Source organism: Dicentrarchus labrax, unplaced genomic scaffold, assembly GCF_905237075.1.
Source record: "Dicentrarchus labrax unplaced genomic scaffold, dlabrax2021, whole genome shotgun sequence".
Lineage (NCBI taxonomy): Eukaryota > Metazoa > Chordata > Actinopteri > Moronidae > Dicentrarchus > Dicentrarchus labrax.
The window spans coordinates 4,784,577-4,802,800 of record NW_026136708.1 but is presented as its reverse complement, the minus strand read 5'-3'; the positions used below and the strand labels follow the sequence as shown (position 1 = coordinate 4,802,800).

The 18,224-nt window shown below is 41.8% G+C and overlaps 1 protein-coding gene across 7 annotated transcripts in view; it reads right to left on the bottom strand.

Moving 5' to 3' along the window:
* cdc42bpab (CDC42 binding protein kinase alpha (DMPK-like) b) overlaps positions 1 to 18,224 on the bottom strand; it is a 73,858-nt gene that overhangs the window by 41,587 nt on the left and 14,047 nt on the right. For all 7 annotated transcript variants that reach the window (XM_051409590.1, XM_051409589.1, XM_051409592.1 and 4 more), the window contains exon 2: positions 4,267 to 4,358. In XM_051409590.1, coding sequence (XP_051265550.1) covers positions 4,267 to 4,358 — 92 coding nt within the window. The remainder of the gene's footprint in view (positions 1 to 4,266; positions 4,359 to 18,224) is intronic.

The following is an 18,224-nucleotide window of genomic DNA, read 5'->3' as shown; positions in this document are numbered from 1 at the left end:
TCAAAACAACTTATTTAGCAGCCCTTCAAAAACCAGCTAACATTTTAATTCCCAGATGCATCACTGTATCATCTTATATCACGAACCTATACACGTATGCAAATTCACATACAGTTGTTATCACACAGCACACATACAGTATATTCTGTTTTTTAGTAAACATGTATACAGTTCAATACTAGCCACAGTTATGACCTACAAAATATTTAAAACTGGCAGTATAGCTGAACTTGAAAATGACTGATTAAACCCTGAATAATGAGGCTCTGCACACTCCAACCGTTCTACTGCAATCTCACACACTAAACCCATATTTAAACAAAATCAACCCATCTGAAAGAGAGATCTCAGTAGCTACAATCGTTAGCCTGTCACTTAAATACTTTTTCACCTTTACCAACTTACGATGCTAAGCTTATTACACTCTCCCATTGTGTTTCTCATACCCTCTTGTGCCGTCTTAACAACATAACAACTGCCAACTTTCCCCTTGCTGATAATTGCTGAACATTACCATGACAAGCTTCCCCAGCTCCGGCTTCACATTTTGCCAAAAAAGGAGCTGCACAAGCTGCTGTGACAAACCACTGCAAGCTGACAGCCAAAGCACATGCTCATGCAGACTTACATCCTGGCTGATGTCTTTCAGCCTCCTTTAGATTTCTGAAATATTCTATTCCGAAAAGCAGAAGTTCATTTTTAATTTGGCCTCTTTAATGGCTAATTGCATACAAAAATAAGCATAAATAGTCCAGGAAAAAAAACACAAAGATTATGTGCAAGTAAACAGACCGAACTTCATAAGTGCAACACACACACACACACACACACACACACACACACACACACACACACACACCCCCCCCGATTGGGAGTGAAACAAACACAGGCGCCCCATGCAACAGAGGGGTCTGTAGTCTATTAAATGAGCCGGGGAATGCTGCTAATGCAATACAATGATAACATTCCTGCAGTGTTTGGATTTCCCCTAGTGATCCCTCACCAGAGGAGAGGAGGAATGGAGAAGGAAGAGAGGAGGATGATGATGGGGGGGGGGGCTGGCTGTTTTTGTCCGTTTCTCCATCTCTCCTTTCTTCTCTCCACTGTTCCTTCCTTCATCTAGTTCTCCCTGTCAGGCCTGGTGTCTGCTACAGGGCCCAAGAAAGACTATATACCAACTTCACTACTCCTGTCTATATTCATGGGTAAAAGTATGTATTGTTGAGTACTTTGTGTAGCTGCTGAATATGATTTGTTAGTTGAGGGTGTCAACTGAGTCTTCAAATTTGGTTTTATCAGTTCCGAACAGGCATGAAATAAACCACAGCAGTTAATCTAATTATTACACAGGCCAAGTACTTTAAAGAGTGGCAGAGAGAGACTGAAAACACACTAGCAATCTGCCAAAATGGCTACAGAACTAACAGGCCTAACAGCCAAGGACAGATTTACAGGCATTTGGCTCCTGACGTTCTCAATAAGTGTTTTTTGACCCACGGCAACAAGCAGTGTCATGAAGTATAACATTGACTACATAACAAATCAATAGTATATTGTTATGAGATACATCTTAAGCGAGGGTAGTCATTGGAAGCAGAACCTCTAACCCTGGCACTGTTTGTATCAAACACTGTCCACTGAGCTCCACCAGACTGGGCACCATTTGGCCCGTTTGTGGTGGGGAAGAGTGCTAATGGGAGCATTCTCAGGGGCAGGATGCCAGTACACACTGGTCCATTCATCAGACGAGCTCCACAGCGTCACCCACCCGCGCCATTTCTCTGCCTGCTGCTGACAATGGGAGGATGAAATCAAAACATCCTGCTTTCAAACCCTCTCGCCTCCCTTTCTAACTTTCAAGTATTTTTTCTTTACTTTGTTTTCCTGTGTCTGCCCACCTGGGTCTGTCTCTATCTCTTTTCAGCTCTGTTACTCTCTCTCTCTTCCCATATCTCTGTTGCCGATATGTGCTCACTTTTCTTAAAAATCTCCATAAGTGTCGACAAATAAATAATTCCCTTATATTTTCATGAGGCCTTCCCAAAATACACATTTTCCATGGTTGCTTGGTCTGACCTTAGGTCAGATGGCTGGTATTACTGTCATCCAACTGGAATATAGTCAAACTTCCAAACTTTGTGATGCCACAGCCATAAAGATAAACTGGGTTTGCAACACCTCTCGGGTGCCTCATAAAGGGTTAGTCCAGACTTTTTGAAGTGGGGAAGTGGGGTGGAGGTAGTGGTACACCAGCAACTCCCATGTTCTGTGAGTTAAAATTACTGTTTTTGTAAAAGGAGTCTAGTTGGCTTTGAAGAGAGCAATACGGCTTCAGTTCCCCATCAGAAAGGGCTGTCTGACAGCAAGGTAAGGTGAAAATATTCTAAACATAGCGTAAACTGTAATAGCTTTTTTTAGGTGCTAAAATATTGTACATTTTGCCGCTCCCCACACATCCATAGCAGTGCATTGCTTCACCTGTGTGCCGGTACTTCTGTCTGCTTCTCCAAACAGGGGTCGTGCTGGCTATCTACTGTAGGTAATACATACTCAGGTAATACTGAGTTTCAATAAGCACTTCATATAACCCCACCTTAAAAAACCTGAACTAACCCTTTAAGGCAGCTGCACTTACAAACTTGCAGAAACATATTCTGTCAGACCGCTGTTGAAAACATTGTTTAGGGTATATGTCTGTATATTGAGTGCCATTTAAGTTCTGTTTATTTAATGACATACTACAAGCCAGCCAAAGTTTTGAATGAATTAGAACATAAAATAGAATGTGACACTACCTTTATTCTTCCTGCTTTGTACAGTAATTTACACAGGTGCAAAGTCCTCTTGCAATTTCAGTAAGTCCTGCCTTTATCTGATATTTAAAACTGGCAATGGAAAGAGAAAGACAATGTATACAAGGAAAATGAAATGGAACAACAAGTGCAAAATAAAGAATTGGTCTAGTTTAGTAAGCCATTATAATAACAGCCACGTTACAACACACTGTGCAAATATTTTTCTATCAGGTGATTACAAAATGGAGCAATGGGACAATCATGATGTCTGTCAAGCTAACTAAATTTTTCTGTCACGAAAACCTCATACTAGCACAACTGACTTAGTGAAAAGGCAATGGAATGTCCCAACAAGGTAGCACCATTCATGGATCGCACCACGTCGCTGAGCACAACACGCCTGAAACACACACGCGCACACAGACACATGACTCACACATGCACATACCAGCACTCCTTTCAGGGGCTCAAGTGTGCATGTTAGCATTTTGAGGTGGTAATGCAGCTACATGCTGGCAGGTGTGTCCATATCTATCTTCATCCATCAATCTATCACTTTCTTGATTTTTCTCTCTCTCTGCCTCTCTGAGTGCTTTTAAAAAAGGACCTCAGGAATTCCCCAACTTGTTTGTACAGATGTGGGATAACAGTTTCAGAGATGAAATGTTTGGAAGCGTGTAGCATAGCTCAAGATCAATTCAGCGCTGAAACCCCACAAATTTCTGAGAATCTATTGAAGAGGCATGTGATTGTCAAATCAATTCTGCGCAACGGTGAAAAACTGTCAGCATGAAGATACAAGGTTTTTGCAGGACACTGACATTATGCAAGAGTCTTGGCTGAAGACTACAATACCTGTCCCTCCAACATTCCGCAGCTTTGACATCATTACCTGAAACCCAGTGACAAATGTATTTCAACCACCCTACAGGCACACATAACAGCAAAAACTAACTAAACAAATACATGTAAACCCACAGTGGATGGTTTCGCTGGCAATTCATTTACTGTTCACGGGTTAAGTGTAAAGAAGAATTTAAAAGTTTTGTTCAAGCTGCAAGTAGAGTCATGCTCATGCAGCAGACCAATACTACGCACTGCTACTGGAATGCAGCAGAAAGTAATCCACTATCAAACACAACAACACTCTTGCCTTTTATAACTCAGGTATTAAGGTATAAAAGGTACAAGAGAATACAGCCTTTTACTGGCAGGCATTGTCCATAGATCAAACTGCAAAATCTCTGCCTCAAGGAAGAAGCTCCAGATTTTTAGAGGTTTCCTGTCAAAACAGACAAGTAGACATACACTGTAGATGATGCATCTGTAAGAAAATGCCCCAAACTAACCTATACCACCTGTTTCCTGTACAAAAGAGAAAAAGGGGAAACCCAAATGGCAGGTTCTCAACTTGTATGGTTAAAGATTGCTGCATGGTTAGGTTGAGTGTAAAAACCAGAGGGTACATTACCTCTCCAAAGGCTCCTCGTCCAATCACCTTAAGAATCTCAAAGTCTTCCTTGTGCAAGCGCATCTGCTTCACTTTGGAAGTGAATGGTTTAGCTGTAGAGAGAAAGAAGACACATGTCAGGTTAATTAAAATCAGCCAAAAAGTGATGTGTACAGGACATTTAAGGATGTATCTTCAAAACACAAAAGGGCAAGTTAAATGCTCTGAATAAACTGCAGAAAAGAAAGGTACAGCACAGGAATACATCAAGCACACCCAGGAGTAGAAGGATAATTTTATATCTAATCAAAAAGATGTTATCCTCTTTTGACTATCAAGATTTCAAGTAGCACCTTGCCTGAAATAAAGAGCTAATGTATGTGTAACATAATATTACAACATTTTTATATAATATCAGGCTTATTAAGATTCAAGGGAAACGAGCAGTGGTGTTACATCACACAGCAAAGGCCATGAACTTAATGAATGAGGCGACTGTTTAAAACACCATCTAACCTTCAGACTACATTGATAATGTGATGTGTCAGGTTCTGTCTGATTGAGCTCAGCAGGTGAGTGATCAATCACATCAGAGCAGCATGTCACAGTGTTAGGGAACAAAAAAAACTCCAACTTATACAAGTAGGGAAAATAAAATAACAGCCCAAGCTACAGTGCAGATCAGACACCAGGCTGATGTTTGATAAGAAGTTTTACCCAATATAGCATCGAGTTGAAGATAGTTTGAAGTTTGTATTGACCAGTTGGACCAGATACCTTTACATTTTCCTCCTATCAGCAAAACCCACAATATGCGTTGGTGGCACCCTTCATCCTATGACCTATGCTTACAAAAACATCCTTGTGCCAGTCATGTGGTATATAATTTAATATTCCCATAACTCATTAAATGCACTTTATCAAAGTATTAGTGACCACCTGGACGTCTCTATTGCACATGACACCGGACACGGAGCGGCTGAACGATAAAGCTAGCTATTGTTACGCCTTCAATTACTGTTCCTGGTGGAAAAAAGGGACTTGGGAGGGGATCTGCAAGGGTCGCCAGCGTTCTCTCACAAAGCTAGACAGATTACATCAATGGCTGACAAAGTCAGCATTTCCCTCATTTGTGGGGAGCTATTCAACCACTTCCTCGTTTACATGATCCCAGCATGCAAAGGATAACCTGGATTGGTACCAAGGTCAGCACACTGGTTACACTGATATACAGATTTTCTGATAACACAGAGAAATATAGCTTTAGTTTTTATTTTTAAAAATGTACTGCCTGTCTATATTTATGCAGCGCCTGTGCTTTCTAACAGCAAGATAAGCCCAGTTTAGCATTAGCAAGAAAGCACTCACATACAAATGCACTTTGATGTTTGACTTTTACATACAGTAGCTCTTTTGGTTAACAAAAGGCAAAATCTACATCTACCATACAAACATACTTTTTTCGGCTGCTCCTTCTGTGTGTGTGTGTGTGTGTGTGTGTGTGTGTGTGTGTGTGTGTGTGTGTGTGTGTGTGTGTGTGTGTGTGTGTGTGTGTGTGTGTGTGTGTGTGTGTGTGTGTGTGTGTGTGTGTGTGTGTGTGTGTGTGTGTGTGTGTGTGTGCGTGTGTGTGTGTGTGTGTGTGTGCGCGAGCTGACCACCAGCCAAGTTGACACTGGGTCCGTCTGCAATCCCTCACTGGCAAAACATCATGCCTAACTCATCTGGTTGCAATGACTCTACAGAACCTCTAGTGTTGAGGAAAAGGACATTCTCACACTGTGAAACAGGGAAATTCCTGCTGAAATAAAACAAACAGGTCACTCATAGCTCAACAACCTCTCGCTCTCACACTCTCCTGACTCCACTGACAGCTGGCCCGGCCTGCTATGACCGCAGGGCAGAGGGAAGGCAGGGGCCAGTGCAGTGTGCCATGCCCTGGCACGCATTATTACAGACCATGTACACACACAAACACACAAGCAACTCAGCCATCACTGAGTAAGTCTGGGAACACCTTATGTGGGAAAAATGCTTAGTCATTTAATACAGACCAGTTACAGAGCAAGTAGACCAGAACCCTTAAAACTATGTTAAGTGGTCAATCAGGTATTTGAGAGTGTGATCCAGCTACAGGCTACTGACCAGGACATCACCACAAGTCTGCAAAAATGATGACAAACAAGTAAATTGGAAATGTCCTTGTGCAACCTTGCTTCATGTCCTTCAGGCATTATCTAAGAGCCTTAGAGTAAAATTTCCAACAAAAATACAAAGTCTAGGGATCATACAGGCATGCTGACCTGGAAAGACCCAAGATTCATTGCTAGAAACAGTATCACTTCCAAACAGCAGTCAAGGCTACAATACAGTCAACAACAACTCTCTAAATTTAATTTACTGCATAATTACAACAACAAAACACACCTCAATACATCAAGATGTGATCTGCATATGATTTTTTTTTTTCAAATTGGTTGGTCAAAGAAATCGTGGGGAGATTGTCCTCCATAAGGATGTGTCAATTTGGCATTGTTTTCTTCGGACAATGTTTAACCATATCAAATAAATTGCGCTTAATTTTGACTATTTTCTTATTATTATACTAGATATCCCTAATCGCAGGTGAACTGCAAGAGTCAGGCAGACAAACTCTTGTACCACCATTTGGCACATTTCTAACCTGATGTGGCATGTTTGCCAGAGTAAAGATAACATCTAGCAGTTAAATCCCTTTGGATTCATATTAATTCATGTATGAAAGCCACACAATTATGCTGGAGTAGCAAGTAGTAACGACTGGGCAAGAGATTAAATCTATTTGTTATGGTTGTTTTTCACTGTTAAAGCACAGATGTAAGACTCTCAGAATTGAGCTTTCAGAGTGAAAAGGAGATCTTTGTATTCAAAGATCTGGTCATGCACAAATTATTTATAACTGAATCCTTACATTTTATGTGTAAATGCTAAGACTTTTACACATTTTACGATGGTTGATCATTACAAATAGTTGTAAATGAAAAGGACAGACGTTAATTTGCATCAGTCTTATGTGTATTGGTCATGGAAGTGTTGAATTCTTTAGATATTTGTCATGAGCATGGACATAAGTATACAGTATTTATCGTTAAAGGTAAAAATATCTCAAATATGATGACAAAGCCTTGCCAAGGTAACTGCATTACAAGAGCTATACCCCTTCATGAATCCTATATCAACATCCTTCATTGAGGACAGCCATATCAATAAATGCTATCATCTCAGGAAGGAGGGCTCCATTAACTCGGCACTGTGCACACAAACATTGCAGTCTCATTTGCTCTCTCTCTATCAACACAAAGACCTATATCTGACCTAAAAGGTTACAGTAACTGATGTACACTAATCTACAATTTAGAGACACATCTTCGGACCCTGCTAGTGCTTCTATTTCAGCTGCCATCCCAATTCAAAAGTGTTTGCACTCAGTGTCTTCAACAACAGAGGCCAGTGGTGTTGGGAGGACAACTAGGCCATATCTCAGTAATCTTAAATGCCTTGCTTCAGCACCCTATCTTCTTCATCTGAACTGATCTGACAAGGTAGGAGTGGTCGCTGGTAGTTTCCAACTATGGCTAAAGGTTCAAATACATGTTTCTGATCCACTTCACCGGTTTAACTCTAAGTCAGAGCTGACAGGGTGGCGGGCCAGAGAGTTGGGGGAACAGAGTCAGGCTAGCTGAGAGGGAGAAAACACTGATTAGTAGCTGCATGCTGACTCAGGAGCTCCACTAAACCAGCCACATGAGAAATGTCTTTCATCTCTGAGCCAGGAGCCCACAGGCCCAGTCCACAACAAAGCACACATACAAACATAGACACATACAAATATGTGCACACACACACAGTTGGATCTCGTTCCCTACATCTACATCTGACACATAATTGGTGACTGTGTCTTGGTAGAAATACCACAGCCGAAAAGATTATATAAATTGCTTTTCTGGAGAGGAAAAATCATTGGCTGGCCATCACTACAACAGCAGGTGGTTTATTAAAGCACACAGCAGCTACTAACCTGTTATTCATCCACTCATTTGTAAATGGAATTCAATTGTGTGAATGTGTGAGTGTTTTGGAAATACTAGGCCCATATGTCAGTATGCAGGGTCAACATATAAAACACCCCGACTCAAACAAGAACTGCCTGTCCTCACTAAGCTTGCCCACATTTACCCAGGGATCAATGTGTCTGTGCTTTTCCCATTGCAGGGATGGATTCACAGCAACATACTGCATCCCTTATGACAACAGAGGCAAAAAAAAATACCATAGAGTTTGATCATACATTTTCACTCACTGGCTAAATATACAGGTAGGGCTAAACATAGCAACCGTTGCTATGACGAGGTGTGGTAGGAACCCCTGGCAGTGTTTGGGAAGGTGACTATCCAAGCTTTAGCATGACTGGAGCTCTTTGTTTTCAGAGGCTTTTGCAATATGTCGGGCAAGTGAGCCAAGATTGAAAAAAGATGACATGTCAGTCACATTAATGTACTGCGTGCTTTGTGGGGGAGACATCCATCCGCAGACACACTACAAGTACATAGACACAAACACAAAAACATAATATATATATTTATACTTGCAATACTCATGTTAAGTAGAAGGCCTTAGGATACAGTGAAACTGGAAAAACATGAGTGACGCCAGCTAATCCACATAGCCAGACTGGTTTAGCCCAAAATGCTGAGCGCTTATCAGGCCCATCTTGCTCCATACCGACAAGAGAAGTCAGAGCCATTTTTGTGTGAAACTGGGTAACTACAGGCAAGTGTGTTCACTTAGCAGCCGGCCCACAAATGATATGCTCAGTACTCACGACCAGCCTCAGCCTGGATCTTTTCCATGCTGTGTCTCTAAGGGTGTGTTCATGTGAAATTTGTCAGTGTGCGTCTGTATGTGTGTCATGAGTGTAGCAAGGATTACAATGTCTGTTATACATGCATGGTTTGTGTGTGTGACTCAATGCTGGGTGTAGGCTAATTACATTCATTATATTTTTGTGATAAAAGCAACTAAACTTATCAGTCACGTAAATATATAACATACATTGTTTTTCACAAACCAACATTTTGTTACTTTAATGTTCATTTTTATTTTTAAAATTGTAAAAAATAAAATAAAAAGGAAACTATTTGAAGTATTGCACTACTTTGCAAGAATGATGACTGTTATGGGAATGTGGGTGTACATAATGTTCTGTGTTCCTTAGTGCAAAAGGCACACCCACCACTACAGTCAATATTCCAGGAAAACAAACATATACAGTCACCTGACGCATAGTCTACCTAATACTTTCCCAGAGTCACAGAGCAAATGTTTGTGAGCCTGTAGAGGAATGAAAAGTGCCTAAAGAGTGTAGGCTTCATATATGTTAGGAGGCTTTAAATGTTTTCTCAAAGAGAATCTGTCTAAATTCAGAATTAGTCAAGGAAATAAACCGGGAGTTTCTTTCCCAACATTGCTGTGCCTCTGTGTGTGTGTCATTTACTGCACATTAAAGAGGAAATGTTAGCTAATTTGTGCATGCTACATGTGAGTCACGCATTTCCACATTTTTCTTGCGTAATATAGTATGAATAATATGGGTAATAATAATCCAGGTGGACAAAAACACAGTGACAGAAAGGGGAAATCCCTTAATGAAGTATTTTTTTGGACATCTGTCAATCGTCCGTTACGCAGAAGAGACACACTTCTATAATGTACCATTCCACACCTACTCACAGAGATGCAGATAAAAGACAATACATGGCAACACTGCTTTTTATGCAGAAACTATATTTTGTGAAATGTAATTCCCATAGGCAGGTATTGAAGTGACAAGTCTCATACTTTCTAGGGTTGACCTGATATTTCTTTGCCCCAATCCTGATCCATGTCTTTTAATATTATTTAATAGTCCAATCTGATACTTATATTTACCTCAGTGTTGAGTAAATGTATCTGACACATAAAAAAAACACTTATTTTCCACAAGCTACTTGATCTAAATAGTGACGGTCATTCAAAATGATTACATTGATAAGCTTATGATATTAATCAAAGTTTATCTGGGAGACTGACTCCTGAAATTGACTTATTGACCAGGTTGGTCAGCCTCTAACTGCTTTCAGCACTTCAGGAGAAGCATTTGAGGAATTACAGTATGACAGACATTTGTAGGACTGGGGACAATTATGGGATAAAAACAATGAGAGAAAGCACAACATGGGAAAGAGACAGAAGAGAAGAGAATGGAAAAAACAATTCAGCTCGTGGGAGAAAGTGGATATGGGCAGGACAAAAAGAACACAAGGGAACAGAGTGAGAGACAGAGGAGGCAGCACATACTCAGCAGTTGAGCCAGTTACAGTAAGTGTCCAACCCTTACACCCGCACCGCGCTCCAACCTCATCCTCAATTCCAGAGTGGGATGGAGGGACATCTGGAAGCCATAACGGGGATTATTTACAACCACAGTGAGGTAACGACACAAAAATGCCGCTTGCAGGAGAGACGGAGAGATGGGGGGGGGGGGAGGTTTTCCAGGATATGACATGAAGAGGGAGAAGGAGGAGAGGAAGAGACCCGGGGATGGCCTTTCCTTCCATCTGACTGTGGCGGGACCGCCGAAGGGGGCCAACTTATCACACCTCATAAGCAGGCTGGAGGCTTTCCTAGACTGTGTAAACCTTTGCTGAGGAAATACTCTGCGTCATAAAAAAGAAGCAAATGATAGGTCTGAATAACTCTGGCCTAAGATTGCGCCAGGTTCATAAATGGCCAGTCATGACTGTTTTCAGATTTAGAGTGACAGCCGATGAATGCATCTGACAGGGAAAAGTCACTCTCTGTAGGAATCTAGTATTTAATGATTGAAAAATATGTTTTCTTTTATTTTTTTATGTAAAAGTCATGTACCAGCTTGCAGTTTACTGTAAAGTCGTATGGTCACAGGCTTTTTCTATATTATGCTGCCAGCAAGGTTGTCTGTTACATTACCGTCTGATTCAAAATGGCTACGTATGTGACATTTCAGTGCCTCTGTGTCAGCAGATACCCAAAGCCAGCTAAAGCTGGGCCAACTGGCTCCTGTATCATTTTTCTGCTATAGCAAGTTCTGCCCCAGAAATCAGTCCATCATTCCTGACAAGGTGCAATCGATTCAGGGTTTATACCATTTCAAAAATGGTCTATTAAGACAACTTAGCTGGCACACAAAGGAATTAAGTATTCATTTGCTATTTTTAGAGGGGAAAAAGCAGAGATAAAACCTGTTCCAGACTCATCATGACCTCATTTTTATAAATACAAGGTCTCATGGTCTCCTAGAAATAACAGCTGGCTTATTACAAAAGTACTTCCTGGTAAAAAATAAAGGCCAAATAAATACCAGTAAGTGAGGTCTGAGTAAATAGCACACCAAGGTCGTCAAAGGAAATATTAAAGCTGTGTGATTCTAATAACCTTCCTTAAAAGGGAAAGTGACTCCGTGCCAGAGGCACTTCAAAAACACAACCCTTTTAGCAATTCAATTGCAAGTAGCTTAAAAACATGCAGTAAATTACCTAAATTACAGATGGAAATAGAACCAGGCCTCTTTATGTCACAGCCAGAGGTTCTCCAAACACATGTGTGTAGGGAGGCACGACCAACCCCAATAAAAAGGTTTTTCCGTGTCTCGCTCTCTCATATGACACGTGCACGGCTGTCTGATCCCAACAGGCAGTGCCAAGGGGCATTGACAGTGCCCCAACACATATGATACACGTCAGCTATCAGAGAGGTGAGGGTACCCCATTAAATCATTGATAAGCACCGGAAATTCATGAAGGGCAAACAGGGAATCACTTACATAGCATGTAAACATGCCTTGGAGCATTAAATTGCATTTAATGCTAGGCTGCACACCAGCGACACCAGAATTCCCAATGCTGTCTGTCTGCAATAACCCTCCCCACCCCCTTCACTCCACCACAGCCAACCTCAAGTTCCCCTCAATGGCGATTTCCTTTCACTGCCATCCCTTCTCTCTCTCTCTCTCTCTCTCTCTCTCTCTCTCTCTCTCCCCCCTCTCCCTCCCTCTCTCTCTCCCCCCTCTCCCCCTCTCTCCCCCTCTCTCTCTCTCTCTCTCCTCTCCCTCTCTCTCTCTCTCCCTCCCTCTCCCTCGGAATGGTCAGAGGCCTTAAACTAAACAGGCTGTGCCCCACGGCATTAAACACACAAACAGGATGTTCCCAAAATATTAAGAAACCACCAACACCAAAGAAAAGGAGGGAGGCAGGGCTTGACATAACAATAGATCAGATCTAGTGTGTGTTACAGTGCAAAGACTGCAGCAGTGAACATACACCCAGGCCGGCAACGTGAGAAAAACGGCCTTGGAGGGGCTGGGCTGCATCAGTTTCTGCTGTCTGTACAGGAAGTGTTCACAGTACTTCAAAGAATTCTCCAAGCCCACACATCGACCTGTTCAACCCACATCGCAAACAAGGTGATTTACACAATTCTGTGTCAACACAGCCTCGCGATACCATCTGCAGATAAAGCGAGGATATGAAAGGAGGCTGCCAGGCCATGTTATCCAGCTTGGCTGGGTTTCCTTACTGTCTGCCACTCTGTCGGTGGTAGAAGCACCAGGTGCTGCATTCTTCCTCTGCCGGGTATTGATAGTAACAGAACGATGGCTGTGATAAGACAGCAGGATGTCAAGAAAAGGATGGTGCTGCATAATTCAAGTCATACAGATACAGCTTATCATAATACAAGATCTTATGATAACGGAATCACAGATTATTATATTCTGGGAAGCCATTATTCACCATATTTCGATCTTATGTCATCACCTGGAGCATTATTTCAGTGGACATATGTAGGTGTAGTGAGCTACATCTCCTGTTCAGCTGGAGCTGGAAGGTTGTGTTTAGAAAAGTGAGACGGGCCTGGATAACATGCTTTACTCCAAATGAACGTGTTAGCTACATGTTTTTATTGGTTGTCATAGAGGCCAATCAAATAAGGACGTGCAAGTGTGACGAGCAGTGGTCGTCTTTTTCGGTTAAAGAATAATTTGTGTGTTGTAAAGGACCAATTATTTTCAAATCACAAAGGAAGTCTCCATAAACCTTTTCTGTAAATGAAAGTACAGACTTATTGGTACTTATTGGCTAATTATCACGATAATGTTATAGTAATGGTGCTACGCAAGCACTACCTACAATCATACATCATTAATTGCGCAGTCCTACTTCGCAAAAAGGCATAAATATATCAGGGACTTTAAGCTGACATTCATCCAAATGGATAACCACTATGTAATGTAGTGTTCTAGTCCAATACTAAAAAAGTGCTGAAAGACATGGTTTACCTAGATAAATAACAGGGCAGTTGGCTCCAGATATCAAAAGTGCAGTTAACTATTTTTGTACTTTAAGAACAGTCCTGATTGCATTATCCAGTTAAATTTATAATATGTGATGTTTGCCCTGACTCCACTTTGGAAGCAGTTGCAGGCTTTGGAGGTGGCCACCTGAGAAACAGACACTGACAGCTGTATGAATCTTTTGCATTTACTGCCAGCAGCTCAATCCCAGGAACAAATGACTTTATGGCAGTCTCCGGAGCGCCTTCACAGGCCAGAGCTCCCACATCAGCCTGAAAGGAAAAACACTACAGGGTGGTTACAAGAGCCAGACCTAGGACTACCGGGCATGAGCTGTGGGAATGTTCAGCAACGCGGACAATATTTTCCAATACCGAGTACGTAGAAATCTGAGTTGGCACAGTGCGTGTACAAGAGTGCAGCTGTACTGTGGAACCTCGTCAACTTCAAGCAGATCCTTATAAATTTCCAGATCAGTCAAATTAAAGTCACCAATCACTTAAACAAAAGTAAGACTTTACTGCCAGTGGTGTTCCAGCACCAACATGTCACAACATCCTGACAGATATTACAGCAACAAGTTTCCTACTGCCTTTTCTGGGCTCATCCTTTCTCTGAATTTCCACCACCCCTCTGGATGTCGGCACTTGTGGAAAATGAGGGGGGTTGTTACTATGCTACGGCCCTCTGAGGCTCGACTGGTACAGCCCAACACTGACATTACACCATTTAAGGGTTTGATTCCCATTGGGACCACCCATACTATAAATGGATCTCCCTAAATGAATGAAAGCATCCACAAGGCATTTGCTTAGACCTTTAAAGCGATAGTGAAGTGGATATTTAAAAAAAAAAAGGGACATTTAGATGGAACTGGCATAGATGGAAAGGGAATTTCAGGTCTCAGGAAATGGGGAAAGGTAGGAGGGGGAGAGAGATGGGGCAACAAAAGAGAAGTGATGTGGAGGAAAAAGGTGAACAGAGGGGTTGGAGATGAAAGGAAGAAGGGGACGAGAGAGGTAGGAAAAGAAAAGAGAACAGAAAAGGGAGGAAAGAGGAAGAAAGGACTTACGAAAGGAAAGAAAATAAAAGACCAGGGAGGAGTGGCAAGAGGAATAAATCCGATGATGTCCGTGACAGTAAAACTACACTGTCTGCTTATACGCACGCAAAGGTAAACTATTCACTAACTAACACGCTCACACACCTCCCCCCACCCGCTGTCACTGGAGAAAACAACCAGTACTATACAGATGACCCAGGTTTTCTATTCAACAGTAAGATGTGTTCGGCTGCTGGCACCCTGTGGCAATATGTGTCATGATGAAGGTAACCGAAGATCCCATTCATTCTCTGGAAACCTGCCCAGCTAGGTGTGCTCAAGATGGGACCGACAGGAACGACCTGAAGCAATGGCCAACACGGAGGAGACAATGATCGACAGAAAACCAGGATGTGTCCAAGGTGAATACTTTAATGAGCGCTGAATAATTAAAAAAACGATTATCATAAATGTGATTGTGCAGTTAGAATTTGTTTTTCGTAATTACACTTGCCCTGAAGTCCCAGTGTGGGACACCCCAATTACCCACCAATTATGCGTGACGAATCACAAACCTGGAAAAACCCAAAAAACTGGCCATGGTTACAGAGCAGTCAACACAGGCAATTAACACTAGCATTAACCGTTAACACTATTTTTGGGGGGGTATTTCTATTTCAGTATTTGAAATAAAAACTAAGGGGGGAAAAAAAGCTGAATGAAATTATATTAAATCGCTATGTATGGTACCTTTGCAAATTATTATTATATGTATTGTTTTTGTACCAGATGACTGAAACTGTGTTTCCAGATACATATGTAACAGTCTGAGAGACAGAAACACACACAGTGACTGATCATTTGTTTTAAAGTGTCATAACATAAACCAAGCCCTTCCTGTTTGTGTATCCACACACACACACACACACACACACACACACACACACACACACACACACACACACACACACACACACACACACACACACACACACACACACACACACACACACACACACACACACACACACACACACACACACACACACACACACACACACACACACACACACACAAGATTAGCGCAAAACAAAGTCCAAAATACAGTATCGGGTAGAGAAAATTTAAATCTTATCAAAACATCAACATGTTATATAACCCAAAAAGAATAAATATGTAACTCCCCACCAACAAGGCAACACTGCAACAATATGCACTTTTCCCATGCAGGTGGTGGCCTCTCCTGTTACAAAGGAACCATGGGCAAGCAGTGAAGTTAACTGACACCGAAATCTGGAGAAAACCACTAAATTACCATTTGCTGCTCCCGAAATAAATGGAGGAGACTGAAGTGCTACAGCTATATATACACACACACACACACACACACACATTTCCCCCTCTGCTGCAGCCATGCACAACAAACACTTTCGAGGCCGCAACCAGCCCCCGTTTCAGCAAAAAAGACTAGCTAGGCTACTAATTATAACCTCCAGAAGAAAGGTGTTAGGTGCTGGGACTTGGAACCAAAAGCATCCTGAAAATATGCATCTGGCAACAGCTGGGCGTGTTAGGACGAGCCTCCTGTTCAGAGCAAGAGCAAGGAACGCACATGACCACTACACACAAATGAATTGATTTTCAAAGCAAGGTTGCAGTAGTCGGGCTAGGTTACATAGCTGATAAGACAGGCAGAGATCAGATCAGGGCAGGGCCTGGCTCATGTTGTTATCATAAAGAAACTATCCATGTTTATATCCCAAACATAGAAGATAAGCACAGAAGATGCTCTGTCTGCTACAACTGTTCCTCTACCCTACACACATACACAAGTACCAGTGGTAAAATGGGCTGATAATCTTCTAAATGCACCAAAACTACTCAAGACTACCGATAGCCAATCTACTACATTCATACATTTCCATTTAATTCAGTAAGCTTGTCGTCCAATTAGCAGATCCATCCAAGAGTTAACCAGGCAGGGAAAACTCTGGTCTTATCCATTTAGGACTTATCCATGTGCTCAGGCCCAATGGTGTAAGCTGCGAGAACAAACAGTGGCCATGCAGGAGCAGTCGGACACCTAGATAACGGTTACGGGACTAATGACCTCACTGATAAGCAGATTGAGTCAGTGTGGGAGGCTACAGCGGGACAGGTCCTTGTTTTGACGAGGACGTGAGACGTCTAGGTGCTTACACACCGACTCTATCAACAGGCTGATAAACCACAGGATGCACTTTGTCTGCCACCACAGCGGTGTGCTGGACATAATGTAGAGCAGCACCAAGCACCGACGACAACTGTACCGTCTGTCACATGCTGCTTAGCCTACACACCTGTGACTTCAGCATGTGGGTCATATCACCTCCACAACTCTCCTTTACTGCTGGATGAATCAGTGAGCATAAGGAGGAGTGCTGGAATATAACTGAGAGCTCCATTCAAGGTGGGCAGAGAACAGTGTGTTCATGTAGGACCCCTATCACTCGTAGTCAGAAACTAGTAGTTTGAGAAAACAGGTTTTCAGGTCATCTCATGAAAAATCTCACACAGAAATAGATAGTGTGGTGTGCACTAAATCAAATGACGCAAGTAAAAACCTAATTGACTGGACACATGCAAACCCATTAAATATCTGAAATGATAAACAATGAAGGAAATACTCCATCCAGAACTGTCTGAATGACAAGGATTTGCATTTATGGCCAATTCACCATTCTCTATACCGCTTCCCTGAAACGGCAATTGTTCCATCAAACCTTAGCAACCGTAACAAAGCATTGCCTGTGGAGCTTTGGATCTTTCCACATGATGAAGTATGTATGGGACTGTGGTAAAAGTGATACTGGGCATCTAAAGGGTTTGTAGGATTGTGTGTTATTTTAGTATAAGCCAAAAGAGCAAAAGTCTAAGAATTGTGGCATGCAAAGAGACAATCCTCACTGCAAAGATTACTGCACGTGGTGGTGGCCGATACACACTCAAGCTAATAAATGCCCCAGCTAAGCTATTTGCCGACCTTGTGCATATCGTTATAATTATAAATGGAAATGCCTCATTTACTGTATTTCCTTATCTGAGGAGGACTGAGTCTGGAGGGAAACCGATTTGCACAAATAAGGCATTTTAAAAACAGATGGGAACCCAACAAAGCAATTAAGGCTTAGCATCTAGCTAGAGGCTAAAACATGCATGGCATATGGAAAGTAATTATTACCTAATATCATATAATTAAGTATTTTGGACAGAATATTGCATCAAAACTTAACCCTAGGTTTAGCATTAGAGAGTCAATTTTGCAGTTTGTTCATGAAAGATATAGAGAGGGAGTGCATGTGCGTGTGCGTGTGTGTGTGTCTGTATTTAAGTGTGGTGCTATGCATAATAATGTGTAAATAAAGTGACAATAGACACCAGAAAGCTGTGTCATATAAATCACACACATTTCTTTTATTGCAGAATACATTATATGTAACATTTGCTTTTCTTAAGGAAATTAAGCTATGCTAAACTGACTCCCAATGTACCTCC